Raw genomic sequence first — 21,140 nt, 5'->3', positions numbered from 1 at the left:
TAGCTGCAAAGAATCGACGAGAGATGGAACTCGACTGGAGCTTGAGGAGGAGGACACGTTGCGGACTTCTGGGCAACGAACCGTGCCGTGTCTTCGCACGAAAGTGTCGTCACACCGCGGATGGGCCACTTCGCTCAGCGGCCCATCAAGCAATATGCGGCTTCAACGTTCACGTTTCTCGAAGAAGTATGCGCGTCACCGCGATATAAATACGGCAAAAGGAGGCCCATTTGAGTGGGCCTATACTTCGACGGTCTGCGGGTGCATGCGATCTGTTGGCTTGATAGACGCGTAATGCAACGACGACTGGCTCAGCAGTCATTCTATTTAAGTAGGTAGTGAGTCCGTGGTGGTAATGGTCTCACTACTGGGATAAATGCCACCGGTACCACCCAGAAGGATGGCGAAAAGTGGTGCGGATCATATGATCGTAAATTCATTCGAATTCTACCGAAGATATGACGTCATTAATAAAGAAGAAATATTGCGATAAACCCCAAGTTTAGACTGCTAGGTAAACTGTGCATCTCATCTAACTCTTCTCTCTTCGCTCTGTTTTTAACAATTGCTAAGATAGGTAACGTGTCAAAGCACCCAGTGGTCACTGCTGTAACGTTTGACCGTGGTGCTTGTGTGCGCATGACTCACCTCTCTGCCCCCTCGGACACAAAGAGAAGAGAATTCGGGCAACGTCGAGCGCAGACGTGAACAGCGTCGCCGGTGGCGCCATACTTTGATTGATTGATTGATTTGTGGGGTTTAACGTCCCAAAACCACCACATGATTATGAGTGACGCCGTAGTGGAGGGCTCCAGAAATTTTGACCACGTGGGGTTCTTTAACGTGACCCAAATCTGAGCACACGGGCCTACGACATTTCCGCCTCCATCAGAAATGCAGCCGCCGCAGCCGGGATTTGAACCCGCGACCTGCGGGTCAGCAGCCGAGTACCTTAGCCACTAGACCACCGCGGCGGGGCATGGCGCCATAATTTGTCGTCGAGTTCTGACGCAGTCCACTCTCATTTTGGAATGGAAAACCGTACGCCCTATTGAGCTGCGACCGTTCGCAGAATCATCATCGGTTTACTTCGGCCTGAAAACGCTCGATGGGGAGGCAGAAAGTTAAGTGGGCCGATGAGTTCGCTGGCATAAAGTGGCAGCGGAGTGCATAAGACCGCGGGTTGTTCGACCGATCATGGAAAAGGCATTTGCCCCGCAGGGGGCGAAGTCAGGCTGATAACGATTATGATGAACGTTCTTTCCGTGCAGTATTTCTAACATGGTCTGCTTTAGCGAAGTCACGTTTCTCTTCATCGTGTATCGATGGCAAGTAGAATTTATAAGTGTGTAAAACCATGTATTTTTTTAGAAGTCTGAATGTCGCCATCCAGTCGCTTTTATATATTTTTTTAGTTCTAAACTGTTTCTCCCATTGGTTGTTTTGTCCTTTGCTCGAAAAAATGGGGCCTTGGGCCACGTCAGGCCTTGCTGGTCCTCAACATCGTTTCTACGAGTGTTGAAATAAAATTAGATCTGATTTGATTTGAATTAATTTGATTTAAGTGTCAGCGATGTGCGCTGCTTCCAGTTATATACTTCTAAATTATTCCAATAACTTATTCAAACTCTCTGCATGCCCAAACAACGTTTACGTGCACAGCTGCGTGGTGCCCGAGTTTGTTGTAGGACGCGGAACAGGCTAAAAGTGCGATCATGCGTATACAGGTCAATAAGGAGAACACGGTCGCTAAAAGCTTTCTATATCGTACAGAGCAAACACTCGGATTGGGGAATGGTGCATCAACCGCACTTTCGCGTTTTCTGGCAAGATTTTGTCTCCGCACTGATGTATCACAAAGCGAGAAGCCCACCAGCCGTTTCCCAGAGCCCTCGATCGACCGACTATCCTTCTTTGGCGGCGAGACGTCGTCCAGAGCGCGCTGCAGTGTGCGATCTTTTTGCGTCAAGCGGTTCTCGAAAGCAGACGTGTGGTGGTCTCGCCGTGTTCTCTTGCGCTCGCGAGGATTCTGCGTTATTTGAAGGCAAGGAAACTGCGCCAATGCAGGCGTACCCCCCTGAAAGCGTATACGCCACTGCCTTGTTAATTTTCTTCAGCATCATTACGACGTTAAATAAACAACTGGCGGCTTGGTCGTTGTGGCGCATTAGCTGCGCACCCGTCTCCACCGTGACAAGCCCTCACACAATCGTTATCGTTGTTATATATATATATATATATATGTATATATATATATATATATATATATATATATATATATATATATATATATATATATATATATATATATATATATATATATATATATATATATATATATATATATATATATATATATATATATATATATATGAGATCTAGCAGACAATAATGCCAAGGAATGTATAGGGGAAGTTATTAGACCCAATTGTAATGTAAATGTGAAGAAAGAAAAGTGGGTGAAAAGATAACTTGCCGTGGGCAGGAGCCACACCTGCGACCTTCGAATAACGATCTTATCATCACCCACTTTTCTTTCTGCATATTTACATCACAATTGCGTGTAATAACTTCCCCTATACATTCCATGGCATTATTGTCTTCTAGTGCTTATATATATATATATATATACGCTCTGGATCGACTTTAAGACAGTTGTAGTCGTTATAGCGGATGATATCCTCAGACAGCTCAGTGCCACGCCGCAGCCGGTGACTGGCGTGAGGTTTTGACGTCACGATATAGTTCCATTGAAAGCGGCGCGGCGCGATGGCCGTTCCCTGCTTTGCTATCGCTTGCCCTGCGCGTGTACGACGCATGGCTCGCAGGATCTTTTATTCAAAACTCCACGTTGCGGGTTCGCGAGTGTTTTTCCCTGTTCGTCGTATAAGCACGCGCATCCACGTATATCTGGGTCGCTGCCATGCGGTCGCGCTTCGGCCGTGTATTCTACACTATATGCACGCACTTATATCTTCGCCAGCTTTTTTGAAAATGCGGGTATTGCGAGGTAATAAATGCAACAGTGCGGGAAACGATACATCGACGAAAAGCGCACGCTTTGTTTGCGTTACTTCGATTGCGAGATCAACCATCCGTAGTGTATACTGGTACATATATGTTTTGGAACGTGCGGTGTCTCTTAAAAGCGCATCTATATCTATCTATCTATCTATCTATCTATCTATCTATCTATCTATCTATCTATCTATCTATCTATCTATCTATCTATCTATCTATCTATCTATCTATCTATCTATCTATCTATCTATCTATCTATCTATCTATCTATCTATCTATCTATCTATCTATCTATCTATCTATCTATCTATCTAGCTATCGTTAAACATCTGAACAATTGTGCGTGCAGTGTGTGTGTGTCTGTGTGTGTGTGTGTGTGTGTGTGTGTGTGTATGTGTGTGTGTGTGTGAGTGTGTAATCTATCGCGATAGCCACGTGAACGTGCGGGCTCGTTTGTTAGGCATAGATGGAGATGCATTGAAAGGAAAAGAGCTGCACTCACGGCAGCCGGAAAGCACGATGCGAAGAACTATAATCGTGCGCTAAAATATCAGTCAAGTCCCGGTAACTTGGGCTTGAGCAGCATGCACAACATTGTTCAATGCTTTCACGGTATTTGTTCAATGTGGAGGGTGATACTGTAGCGTAATGGAGAAGATGGTAATCTTTGCAACTCCAAAGAAAAGGGTTAATCATAAAGCATTCATTTCTTCTTATAACCTGTAATTAAATCAATTTAACGTTCCTCGCAGCACTAGGTTCTTGGTCACAGCGGTTGCTCAGCCATAACCGGTAATTAAATCAATTTAACGTTCCTCACAGCACTAGGTTGCTGGTAACAGCGGTTGCTCAGCCATAACCGGTAATTAAATCAATTTAACGTTTCTCACAGCACTAGGTTGCTGGTAACAGCGGTTGCTCAGCCCGTTGAGGGTGCGTTATGAAAGTAAGGAAGGTTAAGGTTAAGGATGTTGTAGGTAGCCGGCGGATGTAAAGTGAATAAATGGGAAAATTAGCACCGCGCATCATTGTTTAAAATTTATCTTTCTTGAGGAATATAAAAGAGTATGTGGCTTCAGCATCAATTAAGAGCCCTCCACTGTACGGCGTGCCTGATGCGCACTTGCAAAGTCAGCAGTATGTCATTTACAAAACCATTTCAGTATGCCGAGTTTGCATCGGTTGTACGAGGCAGCCATTTTGCTGGTTACGCCAGAACTTGTTCGACGCGTCTGAAAAAAAAAAAAACAATAGTAAGAAGAGTGAACGAATTGCGAAATCTAGTGTCGCGGTAAACAATCTAGCGTTCAATCTAGTTTTCGAAAGAGTCAATCAGGAAACTTTGTCTCTCGCTTATAGACGAAGAATAAGGAAGAAAAGCGAACCATAGCTGTCGCGAACTGAAGCGAAGCCGGTGTTTAAAAGAGGTACCGACTGCGAGGGCTGATTGAGTGGTGCGTTGTTCGGAGCGAAGAAAATTAAAGAAGTTTGAAGTCTGAAAAGAACGGGGGGGGGGGGGGGGGCAGGATGTGGAGGGGGGGCAATTGTCGCTGCCGGGCATTGCGACATTGAAGCGGTCGTTTTAGTTCGACTGAACTGGATGCGGGCTTCCATTTCTGTTTAGCGAGAGCGCTTATTGTTATATTTTTGTTCGTCGGCCGCCTTATACTATACATGTAACCATGCGTGCTGTATAGTGTGCAGGGCTCTCGTTTCGTAACCATTCCTTCGCTTCGATTACGTTTTGTTCTTGTCACCCGTCGCGCCCAGCAACCGGGCCCTGGGGCAATGGACGAAGCGCGAGCCGTGTAATGAATAGCCTTGGACGAGAAATTGGGACAAATAGGTTGCAGAATCTAATCATCCGTCGGGTATTTGCTTCCGTTGCGTAATCTTCGTGTGTAATCATTGCACAAGATGTGCGGGCTGTGAGAGCTGATGAGGTTTAGCTCCTTCTTGTCTACGCTTTCTTGTTTTTTTAACGTCAAAGCCCCCCCCCCCCCCCTGGTTGCGATTAGAGGTTATGAAAGACGCCTATTCTTCAGCAATGCATATGGTAGAACGGCTCAGTGTCGTGCGGGGAGCGTGGAAATGTAGTCAAAGCTAGCATAGAGGGGCTACCTTATCGAGATGTGTAGCCATAAGGTGGCCTCTACTTATCGCTTTTTTTTTTTTTTTGAGACAAGTTACCAAACCGTATATAGCGGTGGTCAATTGGTGGAGCGCCTCCCTCCAATGAAGAATGTATGGGGTTCGATCCCCAGTGCCGCAGGACACCAGTCGGTTCTCCTGATGGGGAGAGAGGTACCCCGAGTACCCCGACGTATAGCGCTTCCGTGGTGCGACTTCTCACCTCAGAAAGTGGACATCATCTTTACGATTTCTTTCGTCTTGTTACTCCTTGTCTCCTTCCCGCCACGGTGCGCCGTGCGGCTCCCGCGTGTATTGCGCAAAATATGCGCCATTCCCATGATGCGAGAATTATTTTTTTTTCTTTTACCGCGGTAATTCCTGATCTCGGACGGCCATTCGTGAACAGTCACACTAGACAGGAACAGATCGGGTTATGTTCCTCTCCGGATAATAATAAAAAGTAAACAGCTAAATGCCTGGTGGTGGAATCATGTTTTTTTTCTCAACAATTCCTGCTCTTACTATCGTTACTCGAAACAGAAAAAAGATAACATGTTTTGCAGCTTTACCGATCGTCACCGTATAAACGATATAACGTGAATATATATTACTAGCGTTGAACGTATTTGTCTCGTGTTTTCGGTGACATGACTACACCCAGCGTCTTGTACTGTCCGCTTTTATGCTGCGCGAAGTCTGCCTTGTAACCACAGCCACAATATTACCCATACTCGAGGTACGCTCGTGGCTTCGACCGTTATTAGCAGTTGTACGACGGAAGGAAGGCAGGAAATACAATTGGTTCGCTTCCGGTTGCGGGCCATATCTGTCCGCTTCACCCCGTCATCGCCCTGTTTTACTGTGCCGTCCGTCAATAAACCTTCGTCGCTTTTGTAGACTGATGTTGCTAGACCTCGTAGTTTACGTCAGTTTACTGCGCACCTAAGTGGCAAGCTGATAGTTATGTCTGGTTTTCCCGATGTGTTTCCCTAGTTAGACTCTAGCAGAGTTCGTCCTCCCGTTACTGTTCCCATCACTGTTTTCCTCTCACTATCCTTCTCTCCATCTTCTTGCACGGTAGCATTTCTGTTGCCTCTCCGACTTAATTGGAAGTCTCTCCGGCTCCGCTCACCTCGCCGGTATGTCTTGGTTTTTCTTTTCCCCCACTTGCTCGTAACTTGAGCCGGTGAACTTGGCAGCGTGTTGTGGGCCGGCCAGCTAGCTAGCTAGCTGCTGCTGCTACCTCCGCTTTGATAATTCGGTGCCGGAAATGAGCGGACCCGAAAGTGCTGCGCGCCGCTGATTGGGGGAAGCACTTGTTTCGGGAGCAGTTCCCTTCTTCCGCGACGCGCGCTCCTCTAGCGAACCGACGGCGGGGCTCCTTCGGGAAATGACCTTTTTCGGGTCTGTTGCGACGTTGCTTTCGCCTCCCGCCTGACCGCTCCGCGTTTTGCCTTCCACCCTCTTCTCCCTTCCCGCCTCTTCTACTCCCGGTTTTCTGTCGATTTCCTCGTTCCGAAGAAGAACGGACGCTGCGTTTGACGTCACCCCGGAGCGCCAACAACGGTTCCCGTTTTTTTTTTGTCTGTGTTGTTCGTCTTCCCTCTCTTTTTTTTTCTTTTTTTCTCCGAAGTTGTTTCGACCTTTATGGACGTGCACGGGCATGCTTCGCGCGGGTAGGAAGGGTGAACAGCAAAAGAAATATCGTGGCGGAAGGGCCTATAGTGAAATATCATGGGAGAAGGGTAAACAGTAAAGAAATGTGATGGGAGATGAACTGAGCCATGGCTCCTTTAGCTGTTGATCGAAGCCTCATGCGCGAGGCCCCACTGGGCTTGCTGCACGGGAAGCCCTGCTGCTTCTGTCTCTCTCTCTCTCTCTCTCTCTTTCTCTCTCTCTCTCTCTCTGTGTGTGTGTGTGTGTGTGTGTGTGTGTGTGTGTGTGTGTGTGTGGTGTGTGTGTGGTGTGTGTGTGTGGTGTGTGTGTGTGGTGTGTGTGTGTGTGTGTGTGTGTGTGTGTGTGTGTGTGTGTGTGTGTGTGTGTGTGTGACCGCGATACCTCATTCCTTGCTGCAGAGAGCATGGGTTCATCGTTGTATAGTTCTTTCTTTCTTTCTTTCTTTCTTTCTTTCTTTCTTTCTTTCTTTATTCCTTTCTTTCTTTCTTTCTTTCTTTCTTTCTTTCTTTCGTGTCTGTAGGTGTTCGAAGTTCGTCTCGCCCCGTTGCATGTTTGCATCGGGGCTATCAGTTACGTCGGTCGGCATAGCGGCCAACGGCTATACTTAAACTTTGCTGGTCGGAGCGACTTTCGCAAGGTCGGATAAGGCAACCCGAAATTCGATTTTCGGTTCAGTCAGGCGCGACCTTGTACGCGCGCCTACGTCGCTGATGGGAAGTAGGGGTAGCACTATATATGTATACGTCTCTCTATACTTGCATACGCGTGGCCGCACTTTCGGCTCAGACCTCGTCTGATCGTGGTTGAGCACCTTCTTGAAGCATTGAGGTCATTAATTTTTTATGTTGCCTTTTGTGTTTGCTTTCTCTGACATTACTGGCACGTTTTGAATGTTTACGGGGGCCCTACATCTTTTTTTTTAAGTTATCACAGAAATACTATAGAACTGTGCCGCGTCACGAATTTCCGCCTGCAATTTTTTTTATTGAAGCTGTTGGGCTTAAGCGCTGTTATCGCGCAGAAAGAGCACTCACCCTCTCCTTTTCTTGGCCACGAGTGTGCTGGAAGCCACACAGCGGGTCTAGCGCGTCGTTCACAAAGGCTGCGTTGCTATGCGTCGTGTGCTTGATGATTTTCTCTTCTTTCATAGCGATATCAATGATATGGAGCCCCATAGGAGAATTTTAGCTGTCGCCGTGATGTTGCGTATAAAGTACTGGGGTGGCGTTGCTATGCGCTTCCCGTATTCTGCGCTTCCGACGATTGTGGCTCAAGCGAAGAAGAAACGCAAGGGCCGTTTACCTCGCGCGTAACGACCATGAGGAGTAGAGGACGTCCGTAGGTGAGAAGCAATGTGTCTTCGGCAGGGGCTGCGACATCGATGGGCCGAGTGGGGTCGCGTGCGCCCTATATCTTGACAAAGATCAGCTGGCGGCTCGTACCTTTGTACACCCTTGCAATTTCTAACAGTATCGCGTGAGCGCTGAGAGGTGGATATGATCGCGTCAAGTATTCTAGAAAAACGACGCGATCTGCCGACGATGCGCAAGCAGACTGAAGCACACCGAACTTCGAACGTCGTCTGCGACGCTGTTTACTTCAGCATATCTTTAAGTAATCGTTAAGTGTACGTGCAGCACTGTCCAACGGAATACATAATGGAAATGGTAAAGAACACGCACATGCGCGTTATGGACAGCTAAGGCCGAGTGCCATTGGTTGTGCTGTTTCGCTTGACGAATTTGCTACCGGTGCTCTCTGCTTCGTTTTCAGTCACTTTCTTTTAATTTTTTTAAGGGCGAAGCTCCGTAAGCCGTGGGCTGAGCGTCCCGTCGTAATCGTATGTAGCCACCTCTCGTTAGTTCTTGAACCGGCCCTAGAGGGCGGTACCTGTCCGTATAACGGAACTCATATACGCTGAAAAATGCAAATGGTGCAGTATGAGAGGACGTTACATGTAGTATGATAAATAATAAGAATCACAGCATATCCATGGAGTGAATGATGATGTGTGGGGCGAAGCGTCCGTCCGCGCTTCCGTTTGTTCGTTCTTGCTTCCGTCCGTCCGTACGTCAGCGCGTCCATTCGTTCGTCCGTGCGTCTGTCTATTCGTGCATCCGTCCGTCCGTGCGTTCGTTCGTGCATTCGTCCATCCGTCCGTCCGTCCGCTTCGCCCTACTCGTCATCATTCACCTCGTGGATATGCTGTGTTTTTTTTTAATGGATTCTATACAAATCCAACTGGACAACGTGGTCGACACACGATGTCTTTTTGGGCTCCAGCGTAGCACCATGACCTCCGAGAACCCGCCGTGCGCCTGCCGTCTCGGAGACCATGGTAGCACATGGCGCTCGCCGTTAAGTGTGATTTGTACGCTTTCGCGTCGTCGGCAGATCTTGTTACTTTTCATGAGTATTAGACGCTTATCTCGTGCTGAGCGCTCCCACGATACTGGTAAAAAGTACAAGGGTTTTTGGGCTGTGTTTCCATCGCTCGAGTTGCGATGGTGCCACAGATAGCAGGAAGGTCGATCGCTTCACTTGCAACAGTTACAGCGGGTCTCGTATGCGGTATACCGTCGTTTCCGGCTGGTGAACGGCTTTCGGCTCGGAGCGTCGAATTGTTGCGGGAGTCCTCGTGCCGTGAAGCTACTCGCGGGCCGAAGCCTGCAGTTAATTTTGAGTTACGCGAACTTCATCCAGTGTTCGTGCATTTTTAAGAACATGCCTACCGCCATCTCATATTTGAGTGGCTCGTACTTTAAGTTGTCTTTTTTGTTGTTGTTCTAAGTACGCAGACAACAAACACGAATATTTTGTCGCAGCGTTTTGAAAGATCTCTGGTGTATACGGGCCAAAGTATCTCGCGCAACAAGGAAAGCTTGGTACACCGGTTGATTGTGAGTGATCCGGGACAACGTTGCGGTTTTCAACAGCATCACATATCAGCCAACAAAAGATAAGCCATCGGTGGTAACGATAGAGAGACATAGAGAAATAAATATTTGAATTGAATGCTGCAGGAGATGTCTGTCTGGCTTTTCGCCTGACATGCTACTGCAGGTGCTGGGTGATGATAATGAGCTGTACACCGATAAAGACGTGGCACATCATGGCCTGCAAGAATGTCAACAGCGCTTTAACAACAGTTCTAGCCTATAGATATCAATGAGAACTAACAGACGAATACAAATTATATAACAAAGAAAACAAGCCTTTAAGTTTACACTTGTTTACTTCATTTCTAGCCTTGAGGAAGGCAAGTCCACTTGCCGAAACGCCGGCTTGAGCTCGCAACCTCCGTTGACAGATTTTTATATCACAGCGCTTTCGTAGTGCGCGTAGCTCACAGGTGGGTGCGGCTTTCCCATTGGACAAGAATGTCGCAGTTCTGGTCACGAATCCCGTTGAAGGAGCGGAGCCACCTCCAGAGATTGTCTTTCTGGTTCGTGTCGCCTGCATTCATTCAGAAAATGTTTAAAGACTGGCGGGACGTCATAGCGTTGAACACACAGTGGTGAGTCAGCGAAGTCTTGCTCTTGTAGTAGTTAGGTGACGTTTATTCTGGTGCGGCGCAGGCATGTTACCTCCAGTCTGTTAAGGTATTGCGGTATATACAAAGTCACACAATGAATAAGTGCATACGATTAAACACTGTATAGTTGCATGCCGTTGGTCAGAAGTAGGGCGTAGCCGAAAATGGCGTTGGCCCAGGAAGCCATCGTCTGCAAAAGACCGCGCGCGCATGCTTGTCGTGTCGCACCGTCTCCTTTTAACCATGCAGTGCTTGCACAGTTCGTTGGGTCTGCATGTTTTGTTTTTTTTGTTTTTTTTTTTTGCCACTGTAGATGCGCGGCGACTATACGTTTCGGTGGAACTCGTGGCTTGGCGCGCTGCATGCAGGGACAAGTTAAAGCGCCGTGACGAGCAACGGGCCGCAGCGATGGCTCCCATGTCCGCGAATGACCTCGCATTCGCCGCCTGTGAGGTGGTGGGATTACATTTCACCGGGGACCGAGCGAAGGGTGTCGTGAAGCTTCAGCGGTTCGGTGGGATATATATCGGATGTAGCTGAATGTCACAAATCGTCCCTTAACTCGACTGTCTTTGTGTCAAGTGTTATTCTGCCGTCAAAGCGACACTTAAACTAAAGGGCAAGACGATCGTGTTAGTAAAGTACAATTTCGCAATTCTGAGAACGCTACTTTTATTGCGACGCGACGCATGGTGAGCGAGAAAACGCGCGAAAGTAAAACGCTGGTGGAGACGCCACCTTGAGATTCCCGCACCAAGCACCGTGACGTCATAAATTTTGATGGCGTCTACTGGGTGCTGCGTAGCTTCTACTAATTAGACGAGAACTACATTTTCATCTGTGAGTGCCATAGACATAGCATACGAAGTTTCAGAAAATTTCATCCAGCCAATGTCGCGCAAATATGAAAAAAATGAATTTTGTAATATCTTAACGTCACTCGCGGAGATTCCGGCGCGAAATTTAAAAAAAAAATGAAACTTCAACCTTCATTTTCATCGCTAATAATTAACTTGTGATTGATATGTGGGGTTTAACGTCCCAAAACCACCATATGATTATGAGAGACGCCGTAGTGAAGGGCTACGGAAATTTCGACCACCTGGGGTTCTTTAACGTGCGCCCAAATCTGAGCACACGGGCCTACAACACTTCCGCCTCCATCGGAAATGCAGCCGCCGCAGCCGGGATTCGAACCCGCGACCTGCCGGTCAATAGCCGAGTACCTTAGCCACTAGAGTAATTAACTTGTGATAGTGAAGCATATGGCATTAGAATTTTCACAGTGCAGTTTGTAAATGTAAACCAAGTCAGTGTTTCTCTTTAGTGTCCCTCTAAAGCTGGACACATGAAGAGAGATAACACCCCCGTCCCCCGCTACACCAGAGGAGGATTTCCGGCTATGCCCCTGGATGCGGCACTGCATGGCACCTTTCTGTCCTTCTGTACACTGCATTGCCGTCGCCTCTACAGATGAAGTTCTCAGCGTGGAAGCACACCGCATTACCATTTTGACAGTGTGCAGAACAGTGCACACTGCACTCTGCAACTACAGATTATTTTCCCCTCGTTGGTCAGAGAAATACGGGGAAGAAATGCGTATTTTTTTATGGATATCGCACATCGATATATATTCTCATGAGTACTCGAAGCGTGTCTGTAGATTTGATAATACCTTATTAGCGTTAGCCTTATAGCGCTGATTACATTCGTTTATCAGTGGCGTAAGGGATACTTCGTTTTTTTTTCCGTTTTTTTCGCGTATAGGTGTATGTATATTATTACACGTAGCTTAATCCTGATTACTTACTAGGAGGTGTATGTGTACTATATACACATAATACATACTATTTGTCTCAATTACCGCGGCTCACTAGAACTGCATGTTTTCTCGGTAAACATTTTCCGACGTCCTCCGCGAGTCGAGAATTGCAGCGATTGATTTATACGCGAGCTGTGCGTGGCGCTCTCGTCTCGAGTATAACGTTCCTTTTAATCTGCTTGATTGCTCGACGGTTGTATATGGCATATATATCTGACGGTTCGGACGAACGCCACTCTGCAGCGTTTACTATACGCTTCGCGCTAAATGCGGCAAAACATTGTCCAGCGGCATTGTTCGCGGAACAATACCACCGACGTGTTGTTATAGGCGCCCACTTGTTGTCTCCCCCCATCTTCCTCATTCGCAGGAGAAGCTTTCTTTCGAACGGTGACGAAGTTTTTGAGTAATGAGTTGCAGGGGAAGGGAAATCAGCGCTTGATGTTGCATTCAAACGAACATTTTCATGCAAATTACGTTAATTGTATATAGTCTGCAAACTCCATTCTCTCTCTCTTTTCAAGCCACGCTCCGTCACAATGGCCTCCTTTTCCCGCAATGTCCGTGCAGTGCCCCCGTTGCGCTTCGCTTTGTCGACAGAGGTCGCGGACTTCAGGACGCCCGCTGCGGGTGTTGCGTCTACACTCCACAGTCTGCTCGCTGTCCATTTTTTTTTTATTTCCCTACTCCCTTCCCTGCGATGCTGAGCCGTGGTCTTGCATTGGCTCGAAGAGGTAGTGACATCTTTTCTTTCCTAACATTACTCCTTCCACCCCCACGTTTTTTTTTTTTCGTTGTTTTATGTAAAATATTTAGTTTCGCATTACCAACTGGAGCGACGGGTGTACCCTCCACCACATCCAAGACAAACCATAGAAGAAAGCGTGATTTTTAGGCGCCTACAAAGCAATACTTACATACATGGCATATTAATGCACCGCCTCTACCCAACGACACATGGCTACATGTGCCCGCTCTGCAGCGTACCAGACACCGTGGCACACTTGCTCCTGGAATGCCATTGCCATGCAAACCACGACGTGCAAACTGGAGCGGGACCAAGCCCCAAGAATAGAGAGTTATAGTATACTGGGTTACCGGGTGTACCGTGATACCGGAATCGAAGTGCGCATGCGCAGATACGTACGTCGCCCGTACAGCTTCCCGTACGCGCGGTATTTCACAGATTTCACGTTACCGTGGTAGCGTAGGTGTACGTAGTGTACGTAAACATTGCAGCGCTCTCGGACGCCCGCTTCGAAGCGATTTTGGCATAGTTGTTGAAAGATTCACCTTGTCCGCCGCAAACGACTGTTCAGAGTGGCTTCGCTTGCTTTCAGTTAGCTTCGATGACCGAGTGTTACGGGTAAATTCGCGTAGTTTTTGAGATAGCTTCCCATTTCGAACGCGCTTAGGCCTAACTATAATATCGATGTAAACAAATTGGCAACGTGGATGTTTTCGCGTTTGGTGCGTGGTTCATATTTATTTATTATCACTAAAATAAACTTCTAACAATCCTTCGCGCGGTAACATAGGCAAACATTCTCGTTTTCTTTTCATTTTCACTGTTTAACTTATTAACCATCTAATAATAGCGCCACCATCTCAGCTGAGGCACGTAAACGATAGCCCGCTAAACTATAAGACGCTGCCCACAACGAACGCTTGCTCCACGGTAACACCATTCCCTTAACCTACGCTATCACGCTAACGCTAAACTATAACTGTCTAATAAACGACGACCACCTAATGGAAACGTGAGAGGCCAAGCTCGTCCTCGTGGACCTGCAAGACCAGCGACAACTCGTCGCCAGGGCCAAGAGGGCAGTCAAAGCCAGAGGGTTCTAGGATTAGGGAACCCTCCCACATTAGGGTGACACCGGGCCTCGCTCGGAACACTGTTTTCTAAATAAACGGTTATTCCTCTCGTCTTTCGCAGAAATTCCGGTGTCGGCGTCGTTGGTTTTGAGAGAAGGATCATCATCTTATGCGTGACCGAAAAATCGAGAACGATACAAATAAAAAAAAATCCTGGCTCAAAGCTGGGATCGATCCTTGTCGTTTGGGTTCGAGTGGGAATCGAACCCGCGTCGTTAGCGTGTCATGCGGATGTTCTACCACACAGCCGCGCGTCTGCTTGTGAATTCGTTGAAAATAACTTTCTCTGCTTAGAAATGGAGTGAAAGTAACGCAGGCTTACAAACATACGTTCTCTATATACATGCTTCGCAATACAACATGAAAAATTGCAGTAATAATGCCTGGCACACGCGCCCATTGCCAGCGGGCGTCAGAACATGTGATTATCATGGTGACTTCGTGGTTCAAAGCCGGTCAGCCACTACAAAAGGCACGCACGCTACGGCGCCTGTTCCGTTAAGGACACGTAGTGGGTGCATAGCAAGTTCGAAAAAGGTTTCATGCACTAAGTGTTTGAACTGCGCACTAGGAACAGGATATCGCTATCGCGTTCAACTCTTGAAGACGAAGCTTTAAATACGCCTTTAATTTTTTTCCTTTTTAATTGATATCATTCTTGCTATTAGAGTCTGCTCACTACTTCCTTGTTTTCTCTTTGCAAGAGCGATGAGGAGGTGTTTTATGGTTCTTGCGTCAGTTGTCAGCATTTCTTGGTTGTTTATTCATGATTGTGCTTATGCTTGCGATGATATCACCCCTTTGAAACACTTGGTGAAATGCGCTTAGCCGCTAATATATAAGAAGTCTACGCAGTGGTGCCACTTACCAAGAACTGTGTGTGATAGCAAGATACAAAAGCGGGGAGAATGAAAAAAAAAAAGGTCATGATGATTGACAGTTGACCAACGGAGAGAGAGAGAGAGAGAAAGATCGTAGAAAGGATTCGGAACTTGCACCGAGGTGGTATACCGTTTGCTTGATTGGGAAGAAAGACGAATGGAGAGGAGGCTGGCGGAATGGGACGAAGAGACAGATGAACACAGGGATTGTCATAAAATTACTCTTAAGCGATATAACCCACAAATGCGAGACAATGAGACCTGGACGATTTTTTTTTTGTTTTGTTTTGCCAAGGAAAGCTGGTTTTACTTACGCTTAGTTGGTCCAAGCGAGAACAAGTGACCAGCAAGCAACCGCGTTTCAGCTAACGTTCCGCGTCACGTCACTTTCAGCGAGACGACGCGGTGTTGTTTGGCGCCCTGCAATGCTCTACAACCGCTGCTACGTTCCAAATGCGCGCTTTCCTCATTAGTCAAGTCTACGAGGCAGTACTAAGTCACTTTTACGATAAACGCGCGTGCTTCGAAGTGCTTCGAAGCGCGTATCGAAGTCAAAAGTTCGTGGCACGGTTGAGCGGTGTCACATAGCATCCCCCCCCCCCCTTACTTTTTTTTTTATTTTGTCTAGTGACCAGTGAGACGGCCTTTGCCCGCGGATCGTCGCTTCTCTAGCGAAATAGCAGCAGCAGCAGCGGCAGCAGCAGTGTCTTCCATACAATCTCAACCCCCCGCCCCCCCTCTCGCACGCACCTACGTGCACCTACCCTCTTCTCCAAGATCGAAGTCGCCGCCCGAGAGTATTTGCAAGTTAATGAGTGTCGGAACTGGCGACATAGTTACTCTTTCGTTTGTTCGTCTGTCGGTCTAGGCTGTGTCGTGCTTGGGCCCCTGTGTCCGCGGGCCCGCATTAGTATCGATCCCACAGTGTCCAGGAGATGTGGAAAGGAGGCTCCGATAAAGAGGGGACATTCCGAGCAGTCGCGCAGTAGCGTAGCCAAGTTTTCTTTCCGCGGAGGAGGGTTAAGCGTGGTCTATGCATGATCGAGCGTACGTTTGTCTGTGTGTCTGTGTGCGTGCATTGTACACACATGCCGAAATCATCGAAAAAAAATTCAGGGGGGGGGGGGGGGGGGGCTGAAACCCCCTTGACCCTTGGCATGGTCAGTGCTGGTGCGCGCCTGTCGTGCCCCGTGGACGTTCACGCGTAATATACCCTCCTCCTCCGTTTAGATTGCCAGTCTCGCTTCCCTTGTTATTCCCGCGCATTCTGTGTACCTTGCTCTCGATTATAGTTCACTATACTCTGGATCTATGCAATAGCTGCTTCGATAGCGTCGCCCGTGTGCGGGCGGTGTGTGCGTTGACGACAGCTTTCCGTGTGCGCCGCTCTTATCCGTTTGTTGTGTTTCCTCGCTCGCTGCATATCAATGAGGTCTTCGCGTCCACCGTCGTCGTGCGACGCGTGCAGAAGTGCCGCAGAGCAGCCTGTATTTTCAGTAGCGCCACGCACTCATTGGGGCGCGGTAGTGCTTTGTTATCTGAATAGGCCGAGTTATTTAAGTACTAGTGCTGTTCAGAATCAAAATTCTTCCTCCGAATATTTGCGCATTTCGCGTGAAGCTTCCATGGTAAGGTTGTTGAAGTACATGATGTCAAAACATAAAGAATCCTGTTGTCTCTTATTTTGTGTGGGCTGTCCGAACGGCTTCATTTCTTCCACGGTAGGTCGTTGTGGAGAAAAACAGCGCTGTTGTGTGCACATAAGACTATCCGGTTTATTGTATATGGCTTTTATATATATACGCTGACTTAACAATGAAGCGAGACAGCTAGACCTTCTGTGTAACGAACTGTCCATTTCTCGTCTTTAGTTGCATTGAAAAATTATGTTCGCCTTTTATCTGCAGTTTGCGGGATCGAATCCCGGCTGCGGCGGCTGCATTTCCGATAGAGGCGAAAATGCCGTAGGCCCTTGTGCTCAGACTTGGGTGCACGTTAAAGAACACCTGGTGGTTGAAATTTCTGGAGCCCTTCACTACGGGTGTCTCTCATAATCATATGGTGGTTCTGAGACGTTGAACCTCGCATATCAAATCAATCAATTATTCACAATTTAACAAAGTAAGTTTGTCGCACTGTTACGATTTGACGAATTTTTCTTCGACTATTTCAAACCTTTGTGAATAGTAAGTTTAGCGAAAAATCTAAATAAAGTTGGCCAAGGCACAAGTCATCGCTACGTATTCACTATGCAACCGTACCTTGTTAATGTGAAAGACAGGCTACCGAAGGAGTCAATCCCAGGAGTCGTGTACCGTGCGCTGATTGCCGTCAAGTGTAAATTGGCGAAACGAAAGTTCTCCCGACGCCTCAAAGAACACAAAGTTGATGTAACTAATAACATTTACACGAGAAATGCCATTGCCGAGTATGCGCATGAACCGATTCACACCATTGACTGGGATGATGCCACTGTCATCGCCAAGGAAAAGAATCTGTAATCCCGCTGGCTCCTAAAATCTCTAATCGTCCTGTCAACGCCAGCTGCAATGAATATAAAAACAGGGACCGGGCCTGCTATTTACGCACGCTCAACGTGTCACCTACTGGCTTCGTAATTGACGACGACTTCTGGTCCAGCCTCAGTGAACAAGGAATCTGTATGCGGTTCCGAAACATCAGGCCATCATCTGACTTGGTCAGTGACCGTGTTTCATATCGTCCAATGCCTGACCCAGACGAACTCTTGTCGAACCTTTGACTGCGCATTCTTTCGCACGAAATGTCTGCGCTGCGGAAACACGTCATGCGCGCATTGCGCGTACAAATAGCGCAGGCAGGGGGTACTGTTGCGCTATCTGCCGCGACTAAGGAGCACGAAACCACCGAAATCATGGCCTCCGAGAGTGCATGTCTACACTTCTAGAACACTGTAGCGTGTCTGCCGGCATGGAGTATTGGAGGCCATGTTAAAGCTTTGGTATAGCGGAAGCTCATGTCAAAAGGCATGGCAATTAGATTACTAACTTTTTTTCCTAGAAAATCTAAGGACTTTAATGCTAATGAGGCAGCTTGTTGCAGTGAACGATTGCATTCCAGATTTACGGTTACGTTGCATGCCACAAACTAGTGTGCCTCTATGCGTGCGCCCCGAGCGAGCATCAAAGCACTCTACCACAAACGACTGCGTCGCGCCGATTCTTTAACCGATTCTTTGCCATGGGCGCCACCTGCGCTGCAGGTGCCGAAGTTCGTAATCACACAATGAGGCACAACCTTCTTGCAATGATTTTTGTATAGGCAGGAGCTCAAGAAATAAAAAAAAAGCCATGAAGCACAGAAGAAGTTAGGGTGTTTTTCTTTGCTGCTGAGATGTCTAAACATTGCTTTAGCAAAATTTGCAATATAGCGAAGCCTTTCTCCGCTAGTGCAACTTCCTTATATCGAGATTGGCCTACGTATTTGTATAATTAACGTGCCGCTAAGGATGTATCCTTTCTGCTCCATCTTTATCTGCCAACAATTTTTTTCCTTTTTCAGAGTTCCTGAGAATTAACTTTTGAAACGATTTTGAAACATTGCGAAAGGGGCATTTTTTCTTTCCTTGGTATGCAGTGTTGATTGGAGTTGGCCAACACGTATACAATGTTCTCTTTGATTTTAGAGTTTTTGGCGCTGAACCTCGGCAAGCCAGCCCCACCGCAATGGACATTATCCGACTGAGTCAACACAGTTCCACTGAGTGTGCGAACTCTACGTCCCGCATGCCGTCTGCACCACAGAAATCACTGTCGTGGTCACTGGAGATAATTTAGGCATCGTTTTTTACGTGCACCACGAGCAGATGGCAAATCTGCCCTTAGTATGTCGCGAATTATTGTCTCCCCGTGAGGTCACACTGCCATGACACGTCACCGAGAAGTCACCCCCTTGATATCTAAACCGAAAGTGCCTTTTTAAAGCAGTGACATTAAAAATATATGTGATGCATTCCGACACACCACGATACTCTTTAGGTTTCTCGCAACCCATTTCGCTATTTAGAGCAACTATACCGATATATTTGAAATTCGTGTCAGCACTCCTTCAAGATAATTAACATGTATTACTGAATAGCATGACTTCAAAGGATGAGGAACTCTAGCCAAACCAGCTCAATTTTCTGCCACTCTAAGATCACTATATTCTTGCCATCTGGTACATAAGCTTGCTCACAGATGTGTGCCATGTCTGTTGCCATCTTCCCCCCCCCCCCTTTTTTTTTTCCTGTAATGTCTCGCATGCTAAACAGTTCATTTTTGTCTCAAGTGATGCTTCACAGGCCATCTCATCCAGTTATCTCTGCAGATAATATTGATATCCGCATTTTCTGATTGTAGATTATATCTAGCATTGTCTTTTGTTTTAAGCTGTTATAACTTTTTGTCGATTTGTTGCTTGGCCGGAACACTAACACCTGAAAAGCCAAACAGAAAAAGCGAGTGGTGGTTGTGAAATCGTCAGTGTGATAGCGTGTGTGTAGCGCTTTAAGAATCATCAATTTAAGAATAAAATGTCCCATTGCACACTGCTGTTGCCAACCAATGTTTTCAAAATACCCTTCCCAGCCTGTATTGCTTGGCATAGACATTGCGCTTCCTCTAAATTTTTGGTTTAAACGTTCTTCAACATTGGGTTGAAAAATTGTCTGATGGCCCTACAGCTCTATCGTGGGGTGCCCTACAGTGGAGCAAATACCGCTCACTTGTTAACACTGTTGCGCACTGTATGTACTTGTCTTCCTAAACAGCATTAAAAAAAATAGGAACACAAAGGAAATATATGTTCTTTATTGTAACATGCGTGGTACATTTTACAGATGAGTGGAATATGGCATCACTGCAAACTATGATATATGGCCAGTTATCTCAATAAAAGTAAAGAAGGTAAAATGAAAATATTGTTGGTGTTTAGAGTGTGTGTACTTACGCCTTATCAATGTAAGTACATGTGTCACAATAACAATGTTAATGCCATACAATGCCAAGCAAGCCCCCCCCCCCCCGATATACAGTGAAGGTTAATCCGACCAGGTTTATAAGGAGCGTGCTTGCTCGTCATATTACGGTAGTTAGCCATGCTATTTGCAACCTTTTTATGCTTCTTTTATTACATTCTGTTGTGTGGCAGGAAAAGTTGTTGTCTTTTGATATACAATCAATTTCCATGCCCCTATGGACAGACTGTGTACGATTACATTCAGCATAGTGAAGGTGCCATTGCCCTTTGTGTCATGGTTGACTTTAAGATATGGTACAATGTTGAAGCAGGCTGTGTGTGGTGTGTCTTTTTCTCTTAGTCTTACTTTACTTTGTTTTGCATTTTGATACTGCGTTGTGATATGAAATATTGGGTTGACTGTGTCATCAGAGGCTAAAATTTGTTCATGCCGTGCAGGTGTAAAGCCAAGCAATGCTGCTGGGAGGTGGCGTGAGGATGCGGCCAACCAAGAAGCTGCTGTTGGTGCTGACCCTTTCGGGTGCTGCACTGACGCTGTTCTCTTACCTGGCCCGTTGCAGCACACACAGTCCTCTCAGCCCAGCAGAGCCACTTCTCATGCAGGCAAGTTACATATTTTCATAGTCAAGTTGAAAGGTGGGCGACATAGTGACAGTTATTCTAATGTGTGAAGCAGCGCATGGAATCAAGACTCAAAAGATAGGAACAATTTGACAGGACCGTCGCTGCACTCGCCACTGGCTTATTTTGAAAAACGGCATTACGTAAGCACCAGCATGCCATGTGTAACAATGACTTTCACTGATATGAACTCGGAACTGTTTTTCTTCATCTATCAAAAGAAGAATATCACGGCATATCCGCAAAGTGAATGATGATGAGTGGGCGAAGCAGTCGGATTGTTGGGGGTTCTATAAATCACCCATGGCATTGACCACTCATGCGTGTAAGTGAATGACAAAGCAGTGTGCTGTTACACTCAAACCTCAATATAACAAACCCGGTGTAAGTATAATATTCACAGTGTTTGACCTTAATCTTCTTCATCTGTATATAATCATCATCACGAAAAATGTCGTCTTCGTTCGAAGCGTTGATCAGGTGATTCGGCCTAATAAACGCCGTCGGTACACCAAAGCTGCTACTGCCTTACAGAGTGGTGGAGGCTGCTTCGATCCCCAAGTCCTCTCTG

General features: G+C 46.8%; 1 protein-coding gene across 1 annotated transcript in view; it reads left to right on the top strand.

Annotated features, from left to right (window-relative positions):
- Hsepi (D-glucuronyl C5-epimerase) overlaps window positions 1-21,140 on the top strand; it is an 88,909-nt gene that overhangs the window by 28,421 nt on the left and 39,348 nt on the right. The window contains exon 2 of the mRNA XM_075889177.1: window positions 20,387-20,551. Coding sequence (XP_075745292.1) covers window positions 20,402-20,551 — 150 coding nt within the window. The 5' untranslated portion in view covers window positions 20,387-20,401. The remainder of the gene's footprint in view (window positions 1-20,386; window positions 20,552-21,140) is intronic.

This window comes from Rhipicephalus microplus, chromosome 3 (assembly GCF_043290135.1).
Source record: "Rhipicephalus microplus isolate Deutch F79 chromosome 3, USDA_Rmic, whole genome shotgun sequence".
NCBI lineage: Eukaryota > Metazoa > Arthropoda > Arachnida > Ixodida > Ixodidae > Rhipicephalus > Rhipicephalus microplus.
Note: the sequence above shows the minus strand (reverse complement) of the source record. Positions and strands in the feature narration are given on the sequence as shown.